Source organism: Parus major, chromosome 7 (genome assembly GCF_001522545.3).
Source record: "Parus major isolate Abel chromosome 7, Parus_major1.1, whole genome shotgun sequence".
In the NCBI taxonomy this organism is placed as follows: domain Eukaryota; kingdom Metazoa; phylum Chordata; class Aves; order Passeriformes; family Paridae; genus Parus; species Parus major.
Window position 1 is genome coordinate 10,355,094 of NC_031776.1, and position 20,183 is coordinate 10,375,276.

Sequence of the window (20,183 nt, forward strand, 5' to 3'; positions counted from 1 at the left end):
ACAAGCGCCTGGGCAGGGCATGCAGCACCCGTGGTTGTGTAGGGCTGAGCGATGTTGTTCATCTGACTGCATTACACTGGGGCTCATTTTCTCCCAGAGCAGCTGGCTTCTACTGGGGAATTGTGCCATGGTCTGTGTCCTGTATGCTCATAGGCCGTGTTCTGTCATCTCCCTGCATTTAGAGAGAAGTTAATGGCTCCAGCTACTTTCCCAGTCCGTTGTGATCAATCCATGTGCCTCTCTTGCTGGTAGCTACTTGCTGTGGCCTTTCATTATCTCACTTGCATGGGGCACTTCTGGATTTTCCCTTGTGTACTGAGGGGGTTGCTGGAATCCAGGCTAGCCTGGACTGTGTCCCAGCCATTCATTACCGGGGCAGCTGCAAGCACTTCTCTTTCTCCTGGGGCTGAGCATCTCCTCTGAAGGGCTCTGTCAGTGCTTGTCAGGGCTCTCGGTGGCATGGGGCAGCGCCTGCGCCACCCCCGGTACCCGGCAGCCTCCTGCCAGGGGAGCCCCACAACAGCCCGGTGGTGGCTCAGTGGTGGCTTGGTGGTGGCTCGGTGGTGGCTCGGTGGTGGCTCAGTGGTGGCTCGGTGGTGGTTTGGTGGTGGCTCACCCCAGCCGGGAGCAGCCACCGAGGGGCAGCGCTGGGAGCAGCAGCTGCGCCTGTCACTGCGGACCCAGGCAGCCACAGATGTCCGTGCTGGGACAGGGCTGGGCTGGCTCAGTGCAGGGACACCCAGCTTGCAGGGGGTGCAGTTGCTGTCTATGAATATATTGGGTGGTGGGTGGCCAGAGGTCAGGAAGGGACGCTGGGTGGGGGAAATTAAATGAAAGGACAATGTTGACACAGAACAAATGATGCTAAATGGCTTGTGAAAAGAGATTCATTAAGGGAACGATATTCTGCAACAGCCTTTAAATACTAACAGAGGAGGTTTGGTTGGTTTGAGAAACCAAAGGCTGAACCCTGTGGTGAAAGACTGCATTTGCTGGTCATGTCCTGCTCTACTTCCCTTCATGTCAGTGAGACCAATCTGCTGCATTTTTTACTCTCAAGGGCTAACAGATTCCAAACACTTCTCTGGTCATCTCTGATCATAAATAGCTGAGTCTGTGATGAGTGTAGCACACACTTCATCATATGGTAAAGAGGCACCAAGGCTGGACAAATAGGGAAAGGTCTGTTAAGGCTGTCTCTCTCTCCTCTCAAAGCCAAAGGAATGTGGTCTCACTGACCTGGTCAAACTTGGGCCATGGAGAGGTCACCTCTTAAATGTAACTGTAAGGAAGGTGACAGCATGGTGGTTGTTGCTACTCAGGCACCATGGCTGATGCTCAGGCTACTCAATTATTTCATTCCAGGAGCAGATGTCCTGAGGCCATGACAGAGGAACACTGTTGCTCTCAGCATCCTTGTAGCTCATGCAAGCTTCTGTGGGATCCTTCCACTTTTTCTCAGTCCCATCCTTGTTAAGAAAAACACAGCGTCAAAGTAGGATAGAGAGGCTCTCTGTGACTGTGGACAAAACAGTTCAGCTGATTTTGGGGTGACTGAGGAAGATGCAGCATCACCTCCAGCACTCTGTCCTGCTACCTCAACAGCTGGGTAGGGCTCAGACTGGTGTTGGCCTCTGGAGGGGTCCACATAGGGGACATTAACCTTCTGTCTCAGAAGGATTGTGGTCCATGCATGTGCACTTAGTTTGTGTTTGGCTGGCCCTTCCACCCTGAAGGAAGTCAGTTCCTCCGTAAGCCCAGGCTGAAAGTTGTGCCCAGAAGTCACCAAGTGAGGAGACATTGGCTGGTGGCACGTTTAGCCCAGTGCTGTAAACAGGAGTAGTGAACACCACCTGCATTTCTGCTCTTGCAAATCAAAATTGTTGATTGGTCGTAAAAATAAAATCTTTTTTCTGAGAACATTTCATTGGAGATCTACACTCCATGCCAAGGAATGTCATTCCTCATGGCTCTGAGATCAAAATCTATAATTATGTAGAATTTATGCAGAATAGAACTATGGATACCTTAACTGTGACAGATACTATCTGTGAGCATTCCAGGCTCACTAGGAGTAAATAACCTTTTCTTTCTAAAGCTTTTCTTTCTGTCATTTATCTCAATGGACTCTCCAAAGGAGTACAAGGGGGAATTCTGTCACTAGCCAAAACAAAATTTTCCTTGAAACAGCCTCAGCTGAACAATAAGGCCTCAATTCAGGGAAATTCATTTGATCAGGACAGCTACTTCTGAGGGAAAAAAATATCTGTCATTACCTGCAACTTTCACCCAGAAGAGAAAAGCCTGACAAAAGACAACACCAGGAAAGGAAAGCCAAATTCCCCTTAGAATATGGTACAGATTTAGTAGGGAGAGAAACCACCATTCAAACAAACTACTGAGGGCAAAAGTGATTTTCCAGCTCCTGAGGTCTTCAAATCAAGACCAGATCCCTCTGAAGGGTAAATTACACCACTCCTCTTAGGAGGAACCAGCTGTAGCTCCTGAAACTGTACCACTGCTCACAGGGGATGACTCTTGCCTTGAGCGAGCGCTGCCTTGCAGACAGAGCCAGCAATTGCGGGGCTGGAGCGTGGAGTGCCTGGTGTGTGTCCCTGACCCTGGCAGGCTCAGAAGAGCCTTCCAAAGACAGACCTGCCGGGGAGCAGCAGCCACAACTCACAGCTCAGCAGCTGAGCCTCACTTTGCCTCCCACCACCTTCACTGCCCCTGGCTCTAGAGAGCCACACCCACCAGTCAAGCACGACCAGCATTCACCCATCACCAACCAAAAAATCTGGAAGGAGGGGAAAGCCTGCAGAAATCTGCACTTGAACTGCTGCTGTCTCTCCCTCACCCGAATCCTCTCTTTGCCTGAGGTAGGGCTGACTCACCCAGAGCAAGCTCTTGCAGTTGGCACGATCCCCACCGCCCGCACCACAGGTTTCCTGCCATCCCAGAGAGATGGGGCTTTCACACGCCTGCACCGTCTGTGTGTGAGCAAAAAACAAGGGGGTCTTGGCAGGGAAGCCAGAGCCACCTCTTTCCATCCTTGCTTCTGTGAACTTCCCCAAAGGTTTCAAGGGTGGCCTGCATTTGCGGTTCCCTGTTGGCTTTGTCACACTGCCTGCTCCCCGAGTCTCAGGCTGCCAGTGTCTCTCCCCTGGATGACTTGGCTTGTGTTATTTTGTGTTAAAACCACTATGTTTTTTTAATGGCTATAAATAAGTTAAAACTGCATCTTTAATTAATCACTGCACTTTATACTGTAAGTGGAGAGTTTTTGTAATGATTCGTTTATAATTTTAAGATGCCATTTCCTTACTGTCAAATGTATCCAGCTTTTATCCCTCCATGTTTAACAGGTTCAGGATAGAAACAAAATTTCATCAATGAGGAATTTTTATCCATTTAGTCTAGAGCAAATAATTGGTTATTAAGGAAGTGGAAAGATTGAGGGATACTTTACCAAAGCAACAATGAACTTGAGACAACCGTCAGTATGTTCATCATCTTAAAACATTTCAAACTAATCTTAACATGTTTATTTTTCACTGACACAGGTTTGAAACTGGAAATACATATGTCTAGATGACTAAAACATGAAAAACAAATAGGAGCAGCAGCATGTAAAGTATAGAGAAGTAGAAGCATTAATAGAAATATTTCTGCTATAGCAGCTATTGAATGATTTATTTTTTTTTTATGGTTTGGAAGAAGAACCCATATGTTTATAGGATTTTTTTCCCCCCAATTAAAATATGTGTGTATGAGTGTGTCTTTCTCTAAGTATTATTTAGCTACACACACACAGGGCTCATCTATAAAATTCTCTACCAGTGAAATGAGAGCTGCTTCTCCTTTGGTTTCTTGTCCTACTTGCAGGCAGAAAGGACACCCAATCCAACACCATCAGCACCTTCACAGCACCTGCAGGTGCAGTTTTCAACGCCAGTTTATGCCCTCTGTCACCTCCCATGCCCATGAAGGCCAGCGGAGCCCCAGCCTTGGGCCATCGACCAGCAAAAGACTGCCCAGAGTTCCGAGCACAGGCAGCAGAGCCAGGCACCAGATCTGCACGTGCACTCCCGTGGGAAGGGCACAGGTATCCCAGGACCCTTCAGAGGTGAGTGCAGGGACAGCAGCTGTGCATCCCAGCGAGCAGCACTCCACAGGTGCTGCTGTGCACAGCCTCAGGTGCCCAGACATTCCCCAAGACACAGAAAGATGCTTGGTTTTATTTGGTCTCAGATTAAATATAAGTGGCATGCAGGTGGCTGGGAACCCAAACATGTGCTTATTCCTTCTCCTCCCTTTATTTTTTTTCTCAAGAGAGCACACAGATATTTTATATAAGATATAAATAAGCCATAAAAAAGGGAAGAACTATTGTATTGAACTAGAGAAAAAATAATAAATGCTTTCAAAAATTGCTCTACCTCAATTCCTAGACAAGTTTGATGTGCAGTATATGATTTGTATGCTAGGACTAAATCCAGGCACTTACCATTTTGTTAGCTTAAGAATTTTGAGCAATTTTTTCCATTTATCTGTATTCTCCCCAAAAACATTTCACACATTTCTCAGATACATCAATCCTTCCGGCATTCCTCTACACACTCAGTAGGATGCCCCGCTATAAATATAATAAAGCCTTTTATTATGTCCATTAACCATGGACATGTGTGCTCCAAAAGTTTCCTGACACGCAGTCATTTGTGGCTTTTTAATTATAAACAGAAAAAAAAAATCTACCAGTAAAAGAAGACAGCAGACTGGAAGTGGATCTTCATGTGTGTGTTTTGAGTATATTCTCTGACAGGCTGAAGGCACCCCCACCCTCCTTCCAGCCCCACCAGAAACAGCCTGTGCAGGCACCTACGTGTGCACAGAAAGCCAAGGACACAACAGGTTAGTCCTGGTGACACACATTCGTCACCTGTGCCAGCTCCAGGGGACTGAGGAAGGTTTTCAAGACCCAGAAACACTGATCAAACCTTTTTTCAATAGGCAAATATGCCCCCTCCATCTTGCAGACCTTGTTCCACTTGAACTCAGGAGAAAAGAAAAAAGGCCCAGTAAATTACTTGACAAATTAAGTCATATTTATTGAATGCGTTTTATTTCAACAACCAAAAAATTCTAACAGCCTAACAATGCACATAAGTTAAAAATTAATTATCACTTAGTGATAACGAAGATAAAGTTGATTTACATGGAAAAATGAACATTTACAATATGTTAATCCTTATTCACATTGTTGATACCGCAATAAAACACAATTTCTTTTTTTTATTTTTTATTTCACAAAAAAGGCGGAAAATTGTGCTTTGTTAAGAGGCACTACAAGAAAAGTTTCTTTCTCCAAATAGATATTATATGATGGATATTGAATAAATAGACATATATGCATTGTAATTCGCAAAGTTCTGGCAAGACCACAGGCTAAAATGCCCACAGATTCACTTAGAACCACTGCAAAATTGGCAGTGAAATTAAAAATAAAAAGGCAAGACTCAGCATTGAAAAAATACCTAATAAAATTTTTGGTTGAAGTGTAAAAGATACCAAATGTTGATGCCATCATCAGATGAACAACTTACACAGCTTGGCAAAATTCAGTTTCCTTTCAAATGTATGGAGTGATTTTAGCTACAGGATAAGAAGACAGTTTTGAAAGCGTAGCTCTGAGAGAAACATAAAGCAGCAACCATCGAAATTCTGATTAAAGCTGCAGCATACTACAGAACTAAAGGATGAAGAGCAAAAGGGGCATTAAGTAAGCAACCCACCATAATTTTGCAAAGGTATATGAAATTTATGCAGAGATACTCATGTTTCAAACATTAGCTCTGAAAAAATCTCATAAAAACTCCAGAGGTTACTGAGCAGCTAGAATTAGCTTGTATTGCAACGTCTTCTCCCTGTATATTGTCTGTTCTGAGTAAATATCTACACGTAGAGGTTTGTTTTTCGTTTTTAACTCCTACCTTTTATACCTTTCAAATATATAAATAGTATTAACAGTTATATTACATTGCCTGGTGTAGTAAACAGAAAGTAACTTTCAAAGTGATATTGCATGAGGTCTTTGTCAAGATTACATGAAAAGCCCATGTGAAAAAAAGGAAGAAAAAAGCCAGAAGCCTTGTTGGTTATGGCTGCAGTTTACAGGCGTCTGAAATCGATCCAGCTGCAAGGTGAGGTCTTTGTCTCGGAAAGCATTGCACGGAAGTGAAAAGTAAATGCTACTTGGCGTCTCTCTCGACAGGGTGCCTCAGAGCGGGTGGATGCTATGGCAGACTGCAGCTTTGTGCTCAGGCCATCCAAGAGTCAGTCGGGCTCGGCTCTGTGTACCGTGGCTGCCCCCGGGTGCTGCGGAGCGCCGGGGCCCGCAGGGAGCGGGGCTGCGGCTGCGAGCGCTGCGCTGGCACGGACCGCGGGACACGGGGAAACCACAACGGGAACGCGGGGAGGCTGCGAGGAGGGCGAGCGGGGAGTCGGCAACGCAAACCCTCGGGCTGTCAGCAATCTACCTGGACGGGATTCTCGGGATTGTGGCATTTTGTGTCGCAATGTAACTTTACACGTGTGAGTGTGTGGGTGTGTTTGTGTGTGGGTGTGTGTTTCACTTCAGTATAAGGAAAAAACAACAACAAGAAGGAAAGCTTATAAATTTTAAGATCTGAAACAGAGAACAGGTAAATAAAATCCACGGTAAAATGTAGTTGATAGTATGAATTCCATACATCAAATCTCAACACGTTTATCTTTTTTCTCTTTCTATAAAGACCTTGTTAATGGAAAAGTCTTCTATGCACTGCATTTCAGTTTTAGTCATTCTGAATCCCATGAAAAATCATCTGTTCACTACGGAAAGGACTATCTGGAGTGGAACATGCTGTATCCTTTTAAGTGTGCATTGTGTTCAAAGTACTTTTAACTTAACTTACTTGTTTTCTCTTTAAGGTGCCCTGATTTCTTTTTCCGTTTCCTCTCTTTTTCTCCTCTTTTTTTGGCAGTGTTGATTTACGTCTTTAAATACCTCAAAAATTACCCATCAAGTTGCCAGATAGGAAGCCATATAATAATGAAAAAAAAAAAAAAAATCAGGGATAAACATAGAAAATAAATAGGAATTCAAAAATAGTCACCACACCCTGAGAGCAGGCGGCAGTTTATCAAAAAGCCAAAGCAACTCATTGTGAAGTGGTTTTAATACATAAACAAGTCTCATCTTTAAAGAACTCATTTCACAGTCTATACTTTCAGGTTGTAAAGTTCCGTCCCATGCAATTTAATATATATATATTTTATGTAAATATATATATACACACACAAAGTTGTAAATTTCCCTTCACTGATTTCATAGGACTTTTTCTTCCCATTTACTTGCTAGCTGTCCCTTTCATAAGTGCAAGATTGATGAAGGCATAATCCTATGTGACTACAACGATTGCTTCAGTCAGATGTAGGACGTGTAACACTCGAATGTCTGTGTCAAGGCGATGTCTGATTGGGCAATGCTGAATTCATTCGGTTTGCACATGGATCATGCGCAACGGAAACAAACAAACAAAAAGTAAAATGAGGAAAAAAAATCAAAAATAAAAACCAGAAAATCCTTGGATCAATGTATTGCTTTCTGCACTCCTATCTCACATTATCTCTGGTCGATGTCTGCTGGAGCCGCCTTGCTTTTGTCGGGATTCTCCTCCTCAGCCTCTACTTTGTACATTTCCTCAGAGCCTTCCTCACTGTCGTTCTCCTCCGACTCCGTCAGCAGCTCCTCATCCTTGTACTCTGCCACGTCAACCACTGTTCCCAAGTGCTCTTTTAGCTTCCCGTGGTGCTTTACGTGGTAACGCTGGTTCTGGAAGAATTTGATGATGGTGTGTTTGGGGAGATCCAGCTGAGCAGAGAGGGTGTGGATGGCTTCCTGATCAGGGTAGAGACCCACGTCGTGAATAAAGCTTTGAAGGATACCTAGAGCTTCCAAGGAGATCTTGGTACGGGATCTTGGCTTTTTGGCACAACTGTCCTCAGCAGGTGGAGGAGGAGCCTCTTCTCTGGGTGGGGAATTCTCCTTGGCAGGCTGGGACTGCTGTCTGTGCAGCACCTATAAGATCAAACAGACACACACTTCACATGCTGACCCCCTCAGTGCTTGACGTAAGGGCACTGGTACAGGTCTGTACACAGGACCTACTTTGTTTTGGTCAAGAAAAACACAATTAATAGGCATTTTTCCAGTGCCCTTCTCACCTGTAAGACAGCTATACCTGTCTGTACAACAAAAGACTGAAAGGAGGAAGTGATATGAAAGGAAAACAATATAAAATAAATGTAAAGCCACAAAATAAGTAAGAAATACAACATGTAAGTAACAAAAAGAAATATAAAATAGCCAAAATATAAAGTAAGTCAAAGGCTATTATAGTCTCATTGTCATGATGAATGGCCAGTTGTCCCATTTCAGAAAAGTCCCATCTCCTGCTTTGCTCCTCCTGTCCCCATCCTTATTTCCTCTCATCTTTTCAGGCTAGACACTTTGACCATTTCTTCAAGATTTCAAGTACCACCAAAGGGCTAGCTAGACACATGTGGGATTGTCAGGTGCTACTTCATGAATAATGATTTTGCATTAAAATCCATCACAGCTACTTTATAAAAGAAAAAAAAAAAAGCAGAAGTGCAGAGATTTGTTAGGATTTCCCTTCTCTCAAGAGAGACAGCATAGTCAATGCTGTTGCTTCACATAGGTGGCTTTAATGTGTCTCCTGAACAGATTTCTCTGTATTACATCTGTAGTAATTTCACTAGTTGAGGAGCTCTGAGTTCAAATAATTATAGCCCTCCATTCTGAGACACCCTCTGGGCAAACACACTTTGCAGTCTTGTAACAGATTTTCACCCACAGTATCTCCTTTTTGGCAAGTTTAAAGAAAGCATATGTAGCTCTTAATCTTCCTAACAGCCACTTAGAATGACTAAGAAAGGGCCTCGTGTAGCCCTTATTCCAGGGGAAAAAATACCTGCTCTGAATTGTTCAAAACACAGAGGAGCTCCATATGCTTTCTTTAAAACCAAATCTATACAAGAGAGATTAACAGAAAAAAATCCCCTACAGGTCTGAGCTGTATTTGCCCAGAGGTTTCTTCAGATGCAGGGAAATAATTATTAGAGCTTGACACTCAAAGCTAACAAAATCAATATGGATAACTATTTTCTCCCACAAGTAAGAGGGAATTCTGGCTCTTTAACCAAGAAGAAAATGTCTTTGTTGCAAACAGTAACATCCAGAGAATCAACCCTACATTAAAGCTCTCTAATGAAAAAAAAACCAAAAACCCAAAGATAAATAATGGAAATCTGCTAAGAACTTTCACTGAATTTCAGACGCATACCGAGCCCCCAGTAAAATGCTACACTAGTCAAGTTATTACCGCAAGAGGGAAGTCCGCTGTGGAATATCAGCCTGTTAGGCAAATAAATGAAAAGGCTCTGTGCCCAAGAGCCCTTTATTCATTTCCTTCCTCAAACGTTCCTGCCATAACAGTTTGTAACATCAGCGATCTCCAGTCGCAGCTTTTGGGAAGCGGGTCGCAGTCCCCGGGCACTGCCCATGGCAGCGTGGCCGAGGAGCCGAGCCTGCCGGGGGTGCTGTGACAGGCCGGGTCCCTGCTCCCCGGGGGCTGCAGCTCCCCGGGCACACAGGCAGGAGCCGGCACCACGTCCCGGAGCAGCGGGGCTGAGCGAGGGCTGGCAGTGCAGGGACACAGCTGCACATCCTGCTGCTGGCAGCGCTGCCCGCTGTCCCCACGGGCACAGCCGTGCCAGGACAGCGGCAGGAACAGCCCGGCAAGGAGCAGCTCTGCACGGACAGCCGAGAGCAGGTGCCAGCACAGGACTCGCCACCCTGCGGGCGAGAGCTGAGGCTGGCCAGAAGCGCCACAAACTTGTTTCGCTGCCAATATGTACGTTTTCCTCCCAAGCACAGAAATAATCAGGGTGCCATAGAAATGGCTAACCAAGGAGCGGGGGGAAAGGGGGAGCTCAAATGGAAATGACAGATACTCTGGTTTATGTTTTATTACATCTCTTGCAATAAAAGAGCATAATGTTCCAATGAATGGAATCGCTCAGCTGCTCTTTGAGGAGTTCTTTTTTGTCCATGGATTGCTTTCAAAGAGAAGGGCTGACGTTTCCAAATAGAGGGTTACAGATGAGGGTGGGATCCGTACCTACGTCAGCAGGGAGCACTGGAAGCAGCAGAGCCCAGGATTGCAGGCTCCCAAGCCCCATAAATTTGTCACACAGACCCTACCTAATCTCCTCTGTTGTGGCTTCTGGTCCTGTCCCCTGACAAAGTAAGGCCCAGAGCAGCCAAAATCAAAAGGATTTAACACCACAAATAAACTGCCAGGGAACTTACAGACAGCGTCACACAAAAGCTGCAAGTAGCATTGCTAATCAGAAGCTGGATTCAAGTAGCATCTAACAGAGATAGAAACACATCCAGAAAGGGTGCGAATTACTCAGTTCATTCTTGTTGGCGTTGGAAAGGGGCTTTTTTTTCCCTTTTCAGTTGACAAATAGCATGAGAAATGATCCAGCTTGAAAAATGTTACAAGACTTCCAATCAAATATAATGATGAAAAAAAAAATCCAACAGTACGGGATTCAGCAGCAGTAAAATGTTTAATTTGAAGGAGATGAAGAGATGCCTACAGCATCTATAAAGCAATCAACCAAAGAGAAGGCTGAGTGCGGGAGGGAAGAATAATTTCAATTAACCCTTCCTTTTCCAGAGTGACCTCTCCACCTTCTCCAGAAGAGAAAATGCAAAACCTGGGGATTATCAGTGTAAAATGCTAGAAAAATGTTGTATTTTATTTTATCTCCTGTTATCCTGGGTAATGAAAAAAAAAACAAACAACAAAACCTGCTCTTCTAACAGACCAATCTCATTGTTTCATTAACTTCTGGGGGTTTTCTCTGCATTGCCAGTGAGATTTAAAAAGGATTTCAGCCACACTGTATTTTTCAGCAACAGAACTTTAGCCATTTAGAGAGAGATGGATAAATGCACAGAATGTCCTTCAGATCTGGGCTGTGGTCAGTTTTGCAATTCCTTCTGACAAGGCAGGCTATTTAGCACAAAAGAGAACACTTTTCTATGCAAACCAGATCAAATGCTGAGCATATGGTACAATATGAAATCTAAATTACCTTTATGTTAAATATTTGGTTTAAACTACACTTGATTGACGAGCATGCTGGCCAATTTGAGTGATTGGCTTACTTCATGTCTGGCTCTGCATGCTACAGCCTCAGAGGAAATGACCATTATTGGAGTTCCAGATTTTCAGATCTTGGGTCATTATTAGGTTCCCACATCTCCAGGTAAAATTTCCAGCAGCTTCACACACTGCTGTGCACACCCTGCCATATCACTTTGGGTTTTGGGTCAGTGCTGCTCTGCCTCTGCACTGCCAAGAAGGAAACATCACCGATCTTCCGTGTACAGGGTGCATTTCCCAGCACAGGTGAGCCCTCCGTGGTGGCTGGACCTACCACAAAGCACCATGTACATGACGGGCTTCTGAGATAAGGGGTAACAAGAATGGCCATGCTCAGCTCTCCTTTCCCCAGGAAAGCTGGTACTGGGCTCAGAAGGGTGCACTTTGTGGCACAGATGCCCCACGCCCCGCCTCCCACTCCCGTTTCCGTCCCCCATGCCCTTCCCCACTGCTCCCCAGCCACAGGTGGGGCAGCCTCCTCCTTCTCCTCCACAAGCCAGCACCATCTGGAGTTGACTTCCCTTCCTTTTCCTGACTTCCTATCTACTTTCAAATCAAATGTGAAGATACAGATTTCCTTCCATGCCCAGAGGACTTATTCATTTCATTCCTTCAAGAGATTTAATTTTTAAACTCTATAAGCATGGCTGCCTTTCAACATTTGAGAGCAGAGCATCTCTGGAAGATGCTGCTTCATGAAGGTTCATTCAGGTAGACTTTCTCCTCACAGACAAACTTAGCTTTTTGAAACAAATTCACCAGCCTTGGTAGAACACTTGTAAGAAAATGACTGTGATGGAAGTTGACTTTAAATGATAAAGTGACTGGTCTTAGATCGCACTGTACTGAAATATGATTTGAAGGCCGCAATGAAAAGCAGCTGGAAGCCATGTGTAAAATATAATAGTACATGCCTACAGGGAAGGAAGTGAGATATTGAATGATTAAATTTAGGAGAGTATATAATGTACTGTATCATTACGGGGGTGATCAGGATTATTTGTAATAAGCTAAGGGTTTGTGGTCCATCTAAAATCCAAAGAATTATCGGGGGAAGGGACTGTTGCACTGTTTTACACACATCCACTCCCCATGTCTCCATGTGCTCCCAACAGAAGAAACCTGACTTTGGCATTCCCACAGAAAAGAGGTGAGCAAACTCAAACTGAAAGATGAACGTCATGTAACTGCAGTCTGTGCCTGTACTGTATTTAATTTTGGCTGGATTCACTATGCCACTGATGTTTGTTTCCATTTCCACCCACTTTCTAGCTGGAGCTACACACGTGACGGTGAGTGGCTGAGGGAGCCAAGCAGGATGCTCGAGCAGGGAACACACACACACCCGGACACCACCAGCAGCGAGGCACCAGCTGACAGCACTGGCTCAGTGACAGGTCACCCTCCATTGCCTGGACAGCCTCTGCAGCACGCTGGAATCAGGAACCGCATTTCTATGTGAAAACCCCGAGCTCTTTTGTTTCCTAGTGTGGTTCTGCCCTTCCTTTTGCAGAAAGGATCGGTCCTGTGAGCTCCCTTCCGCTGGGCTTTGCTGAGATGATGAGGTGCCCCTTGCCAAGAGAAGCACCAAAAATGTTACATTCTTGAAAGACTGTTCATTTGCAACAGAGACTGCCCTTGCTGAACAGACACCACCTGCCTCTGTGCGCAGACAGCGTGAGCACTGACAGGTACCTTGATGGCATGTGGTAGTCAGTAGCAATTTTGATAACCTGAACACACAAGGAGCAAAGTTGAATGGATTGGCCTTCTCTTTGCCAGAGCAGGTTTAGATTGGGTATTAGTGAGAGGGTTGTAGAGCACTGGAACAAGCTACCCAGGGAAGTGGTGGAGTCACCATCCCTAGAGGTACTTAAAATATGTGTAGATGTGGGTAGCACTTAGCGAGACATGGTTTAGTGGTGGACTTGGCATTGGTGGGTTAATGGTTGGACTCAATAATCTTACAGGTCTTTTCCAGAACAAATAATTCTACCAATCTATTCTCAGTGGTGGGAAGGGGTCTCACCCTTCTGTTTTTCTTCACCTTTACATTGTTCCCATAGTAACACTGTATCATATCAAGGACTTCCACGCCAAAGACAGCAAGATTTTAGCCTGCTTAAGGACCCCAAAATTAAGCTAGAGAGAAGAGACACATACTACAAAACATAGGTCCAGAACCTTCATTTCGTACACCAGTCATCTATTACTGCCCTTCAAGCAAGCGTTCACGGCTCACCAGCAGGAGTTGCCACCAGTTTGACCCTATGCAAAAACAATTCACCACACCCCTCCTGTCAGCAAGCCACTGGAAAAGCTCCTTCCCCATGGCCAGCTGAACTCAAAGGCAGCATGGAAGACAGGCGTAAACTAGGTCTTCAGCTGCATTTTACTGAGCAACACCTCACCTCTGTAAGCTGAGAGCCCCCGGGCAGTGTCCAGCTATCCTGGTAAGTTTACTGAAGAGACAAACTCCCTTTTGTTACAAAAAAAACTTACACCAAGAAGGAGACACTGTCGCTCTTACCAGAGTTTACAGGACTAATCTGCAGGAGATTATCTATTCAAATGAACAGCCTTACACTCCCTAGTCCCGGTCTCTCTTCACATACAGAAACGTGCAAGAAGAGAAGAGAGGCAGCAGCTGCCATAACCAAGCCTCCCCCCCGACAGCCTCCCAGGCCGGGGCTCACAGGGCTAAGAACATTAATTACACACAATCACTGTGCCAAGACTCTTTACAGGTTTCTAGGAATGTCTGTACAAGAAACTGTAGCAGAAGTTACAATTTGCACCTGTGTTCATTTCTTTCCTATTAAAAATGTGGGTCTTAAGTCTACTCTTTTTTCTTCCCTTGCAAAAATACATTCATTTTGGTAAACACTGCAGCACTGGTCGCAGCACCAAAGGAAGTATTTTCTTTGGGCTCATTCTCAGAGTGATTTCACACCTTGACACCATAAAGCTGTGTTAAAGACTGTGGTTTAGTTTCCTTGCTTTTCTTGGATTATACAGTATCCTAAGGTCAAAACTCAGGGAAATCCAAAACTGTTATTAAAAAAGAAAAAGTATCTATGAAGTGATGACAAATTGCAGACTACAGGTGTTAGATTACATTTTGACTCCAGGCAGGTTTAATATACTTTAGTTTCCTTTTACAATTGCCCTTAGCAGGTACTGTTATCGGTAAGGGATTTAAAAAAATATATGGTACTCAATAAAAGAAGACCGTGTCAAAAGAAATCAATATGAGCGTGCAAAATGGTAGGAAGTCTGACATGGATAAATATGTTCACTTTCATCTAACTTCAGTCTGAGCTTCTTTTAATTTTGTAGCTCGAATGCTGGCCACACATTCTGTGCATTTTCCAATGCAGCTCAGTAATTGCTTCACAAGAGTAAACACCCTTATTAGAGATAATTAAAATACTTGTCTGTGATATGATGTACCCCATCTCATGAACACCAGACTAAACCAGCCAACAAGAACTGGCGGCTACACTGCCTGGTAAGCCAGCAGCTCTGGGTATCACTCATTTTGTCTGCAAAGCAGTCACACTAAAAAAACCCCCAAATATTCAGGCCTTTCGTATCACCCTTCATCTGCTCCTGGCCACCAGTGCAGCCAGAATATCATATCAGACAAACCCTGTGTCCTAAGCCTATCAGCTCTGAGGTACAATTCACACTCTGAGCTACACAAAAAGGGACTTAGAGAGGACTCTTGAGGAGAGGAATGAGTTCCACAGGGAACCCGAAGTCAAAGGCAAGTTTGGTTTCCAGGCTGGAATGTAAGCTGGTTGAAGTGATTCATTTCAACATCTTTGGAGCACACTCGCCACATGCTTCCCTTTGCTTTATGGCAGCTGCCTTGCTCAAGGGCAGGAAATAGGCAGGGATTTGAAAGCGTGGCAGGACACTGAACACCCAGCCTCTAAAACAGCAGCCCCATCCTGCAATTCTCCAGGACCAAACTATCAAAAATGGTCAAAAAGGTGACAAAAAAGACAACAGAAATTAAAAAAAGAGGGAAAACCCCACAAAATTTTCAGTTATACATTACTTTTGGCATCCCACACAGTGATAAGTATAAGCAAAACATAATTAATCTTGACTTGAAGGCAGGGGAAGGTGTCTCTCCCCCTCTCCAGCACACACTGCTCCCATTAATGCTAACAGGAGCTTACCATGCATCAAAGAGCAAATCCACCACAAAACATTTTTAAGCGCTATCATCACTGGAGATAAAATATAAATTACAGCCTGATTACACAGCACTGCTAAGAGGCCACATGTGCAGCGTAGCTTGCAATGACAACTTCAGATGACCAGATAACTTTGGGACAGGTCTAAGAGGTTACTGTAAAACATCTGTGCAGAGGAATGTTTCCTTGTCTTTGCTTTTCTTTCAAGAAGCTGTGGCACTGCTGTCTGCACAGTTGTTTGAAGAATGTTTACAAATCAGCTTGACAAAGAGAAAAAAAACTTCTGCCACCACTTGACCACAATCATGATCTTATTCTTCAGTAATGCGTGGTTTATTTCCCTTTCCTGATCTCTGTTAATAGACAGCACGTGCCTACACAATAGCCACTATTTTGTCTGTATAATGTTAAAAAAATAAATCAGAAAACTCTGACAATGCAGAACAGTGTCCCGGTGTTTCCTGGGGTAACAGTTCTCCCTCGAATGCTAACTCAACTCTTCCCACAAAAGCACAGAGGCACAACTTTCATTGCTGTGCAAGTGCTTGAGAACTGGCTGATTTTATGGGGCAGCATAAATGAGCTCATGCTGATGAACATTCATGTATTAGCTCTGAATTTCCCATCCTGGGCTGGTTCAAGCCAGATCCTTAAGTTCACTGAAGAGTAGCTGCAACCAGCATGGGGTACCTCTTCCTCTAATACCTGGCTGCAGCCTGGGAGAGCTGCCAGCAGCTCCTGCCCAGCCCTCAGGTGGTGGCAGCACGTACCTCCCACGCCCATACACACCCGGCCGGATCCATTCCGGCTGCTGCTGGCACAAACCAGGGCGCTGGTGACAGAGCGGCCGATGCGGCCAGGAAGCGTTGCACAACCTCACTGCAGACTCTCTCCTGAAGGCATCGGTGATGGATGGCTCCATTGTCTGGGGATGGGGCACAGCCAGCACAGCTGGCACAGGGGCCAGTTTGCTGCACCCCTGGCAGGCAGGCAGGACTCTGCTGGCCCTGGAGAAGCCACACGAGTCTCTCCTGCCCGTAACCTGTGGTGACAAGGCAGCCTCTCCCACAAGGGGAAAAGCAGCAGCCTCAGAAACACTGCCCTTCTTCATGGTGATGCTGAGTAGAGACCCTCAAGTGGGACTTTTAACACCTGTGTGGACCTTGAGGGCCACAAACCTTCCGGTTAACTCTCACCTTCTCCAAAACAAGACCATGAGCTTTGTGGGCCTCTGACTTGCCTCTTCTGTGCTTTCTCTCACAGTTCTAGAAAGGCTCTCTGGGGTGCTGTGGTGTGCAGAGCTTTGCTTAGCACTTTCCACATAGAGCCTGAGCTTGGTTTTGGCTGAAGGGAGGGTCTGACAAAGATTTCAAGTCAGTTCTGCACTTCCCCATCCCAACCCTGATAATCCTAATGAGGAGCTGGCAGAATGCTACAAGAACTAAGGAGGCAGCAAAAGGGTCTTTGGTTTGGTTTTCTGCAGACAAAACACTTTGGGTGTCCTCTGTGCTTTCTTATTGAAATATTTCAATTTTTCTTATTGAAATAGCACTACACATATTCTCCTTTTCTTTTGAAAATCAGAAGAGTATTTGTGGGCAGTGTGAGCAAAATCTTCCCTGACAAGCCCCAACCTAGAGCCATTCTTAAGGTCAAGCTCTAAACCCCTAACTATGGTGGCATGAATGGCGCCACTATAATCATGTTGTTTTCCAGTTACTCAGACCAGGAGAAGGCACTGCATTATTTCAGGAAGGTTATGTTTGGATTAAACACTGGATTCTGGTGGGGGGGTAATTATTTGTCCCATCAAACTGTTTTAGATCCTTACAGATGGCTATTTGGGGTTTCAAGAATACCCAACTGTACTGCTAATTTTTACAATGGGAGCAGTTAGAAGTCAGGAGAACCTGACTGTTATGGTTAGTGAAAATAGCAGATTTGTGCTGATAAAACACTACTCAGCATGTTTTTTGGCTTTTGAGATGTAACCACCAATGCACTTAATAACAGGACTTGTGCAAACTATACTGTGTGAATCAAACACATAAAAGTATAAATATTCCTTTTTTTAGAAAGCAAGTCTTAAAAAGTGCATTATAATCAACTACCATGGTAAAAGCAAAATATCCAGTATTACCACACACGCAACTGGCATAACGTGCTTTATTATACCCTTAGCTTGAAACCGGGTAAATAAAAATCAAATGGCCAAAGTACAGTCTCCTGCACAGATTAGGTCACTGAAGACAGGATGCCTCAGAGAACTACATCTGAAATCCTTCGTCCTCCTGATTAAGCTCTAGAAAAGGTGAGCATGTGAGAAGACAGAGGGAGCTACCCTGGCATCTCATTCCTGTGATGTTGAGCTCCACATCTCACTATCTGACCTGTACCTATTTTACAGACTCTGGATGCTGGTAGAAAATGACTTTGTGGAAAGTCAACAGCTTGTGCAATTTATATTCAGTTTTTTAGTTCATTTTTAATAAAAGTTTAATTTAAGGCCAGAGGGGCAGTATTAGGACAAAGCAGAAGATGACATTGTTATGGCCCTGGGATCCATCCAGCTTTGCTGCTGGCTGCTGTGGGGAACTCCATGGACTGCTCTGTCCACGGCTGGCTACACAGACGTAACCACGGGGGTAAAGCTCACACTTCACACAAGCCTGCAGCTACTGTAGGTCTATGTGCAAGGAGCCCCAGCTTTTGCTAGAAATGCAGAACACCATTCTCTGCTTCAATAAGGTTGGGATTGTGTGGCATTTTTCAGTCAAAAATCTTCTGGTCAAAAATGTTGACTGAGTGACATCTAAGTATTGACTAAGTCTACTTTGCCAAACTGCTTGCCTGGGACAGCAGAGGGGTGAATATTCTGACAAAGTTCAAGCAGTTGTTTAGGCATTTTTTCATGAAACAGCATATTCTGGTTGCTTTTATTCAGAAAAATTTTTGCTCTTCAAATTCCTCCTATTTCCCTTCAAAGCATTATGTTGCTTGTTGCTCTAAACTGCCGCAAACCTTTTTTTTTTATTTGAACTGAAAATAATAATTTAGAAAGGACCGACATATTTTTTTCTTTCAGCATTTCAGAAATGTCAGCAACCTCTTTAACTCAGCTCAAGCAGTTCTATAGCTCTAGGCTGTACCACCCAAGAAAGAGCAGCTCACAGCCATCTATCTACCCACCTACCTCCTTCACCATCGTATTTACTAAGGGTTGTACTGATGGGAGCTCTGCAAAATGTGATGCAGTTTATAAAAGGAGATGGATGTGACTCTTTTCTATCTCAAAATCCAATAAAGATTATGATTTTTATTGCATGTGGGAGTCCTTCTGTCAATGTAACACTGATTAGCAGCTTGGCCAGTAAGTCTGATAAAACCAGAAAATACTTCCAAATATATTCTGGCCAGAGACACCTGGGAGCAAAGTGTGAGTGTTGCAGCTGATGGCCCCAGGGTCACACATGTACCTTGGGATTCCTTCACTGGTTCTGTCCTGTCTGGCCATGGTTTTGTTCCATTCTCTCCAGAAATAACTATTCCAAACCTCTCTTATCCTTTAATCTTCCTGAAAAGGGGGCATAATCTCAAAACTCTTCCCTGTCACCTTTCCAGCATGCATGAATGAAGACAAAAGATTTACAGTCTGCCTTGGGCAGGGGTCCAGACTAGACTTTAATGGATCCCAAACATAACAATGCAGCATTCTTACTCATCATCTCATTTAAACAAGGGAACACCAGGAATAACATTACTCCAAGTCAGCAGTGCTTCCCTGGTGCTAATCAGGCCATTAAAAAGGCATAACCAGTTTGTTTGACACAGAGGGACAAAGAGAACCACAGAAATTAATCAAAACCAGGGAAAAATTAGAGATTAAAAGTAATAATACTCCTTCCAGCAAACCACGGTCTGAGTGTATGATAAGTGGCTAAAAAACACAATCACTGCAAATCTAAAGACAAAAAAATGTCTCCTGACTGCATGAAATGTAAATTAAACTTGCTCTGATACAGCAGCATTTACTTCACATGGCAGTTACTCACTGCTGTCAGGAAATCCAGACCCCTGTGCTGCAAACGAGAGCTGCCACAGCTGACCCTCCCTGATCTCTCCTATGGAAAACACACACGCTCAAAGTCAACAGTTGGAGGGAAAGGAAGAAAAACCCAAATGCGGCAGACTTGCTAGAAGAGATTTCCATGGAGGTTTCCTCCCCAAATAAGCAGATGGTTTCCAGTTAGTCAGGGTCAGGGACTGCCCGTGTGGTTTCCTGCCTGCTTGCCTTTGTAGCTTATCTGGGCCTCATCAAGATATACAGTCCGAAAAAATTAGAATGGCTAAGTACAGGAATTAGGGAAACTAAATACAAATGAGCTCTGGGTCTGCACTTGTGCAGAGGAGCAGGGGAATCTGTGCCCACGGGTGCTGACCCCTCTGCTGGGGCAGCCACTGCACTGATGTGCACAGCTGGGCTGCAGCACTGCACATCTGCAGGGGCCGGGCCAGGTCTCGTTAGTGCCGCAGTGCCTCTCCAGGCACCAAAGCCGTGCCTGACTCCATCCAAAACACCCTCGGCAACAACCAGCTGCTTTAAAAACACCCCTGACGTCAGTTTACAACCCTGCCTGCTTTAACCGTGGTGCCGGTGCCCAGCGGCAGCCCA

At 44.6% G+C, this 20,183-nt stretch overlaps 1 protein-coding gene across 2 annotated transcripts in view; it reads right to left on the reverse strand.

Annotated features, from left to right (window-relative positions):
• Positions 1 to 5,083: 5,083 nt before the first annotated feature.
• The window catches only part of SATB2 (SATB homeobox 2), a 130,374-nt gene continuing 115,274 nt past the window's right edge, over positions 5,084 to 20,183 (reverse strand). The window contains exon 11 of one of the 2 annotated variants that reach the window (XM_015635219.2): positions 5,084 to 8,119. In XM_015635219.2, the coding sequence (XP_015490705.1) occupies positions 7,664 to 8,119 (456 nt within the window). In that variant the 3' untranslated portion in view covers positions 5,084 to 7,663. The remainder of the gene's footprint in view (positions 8,120 to 20,183) is intronic. The other variant, XM_015635220.1, reaches the window with a different exon arrangement.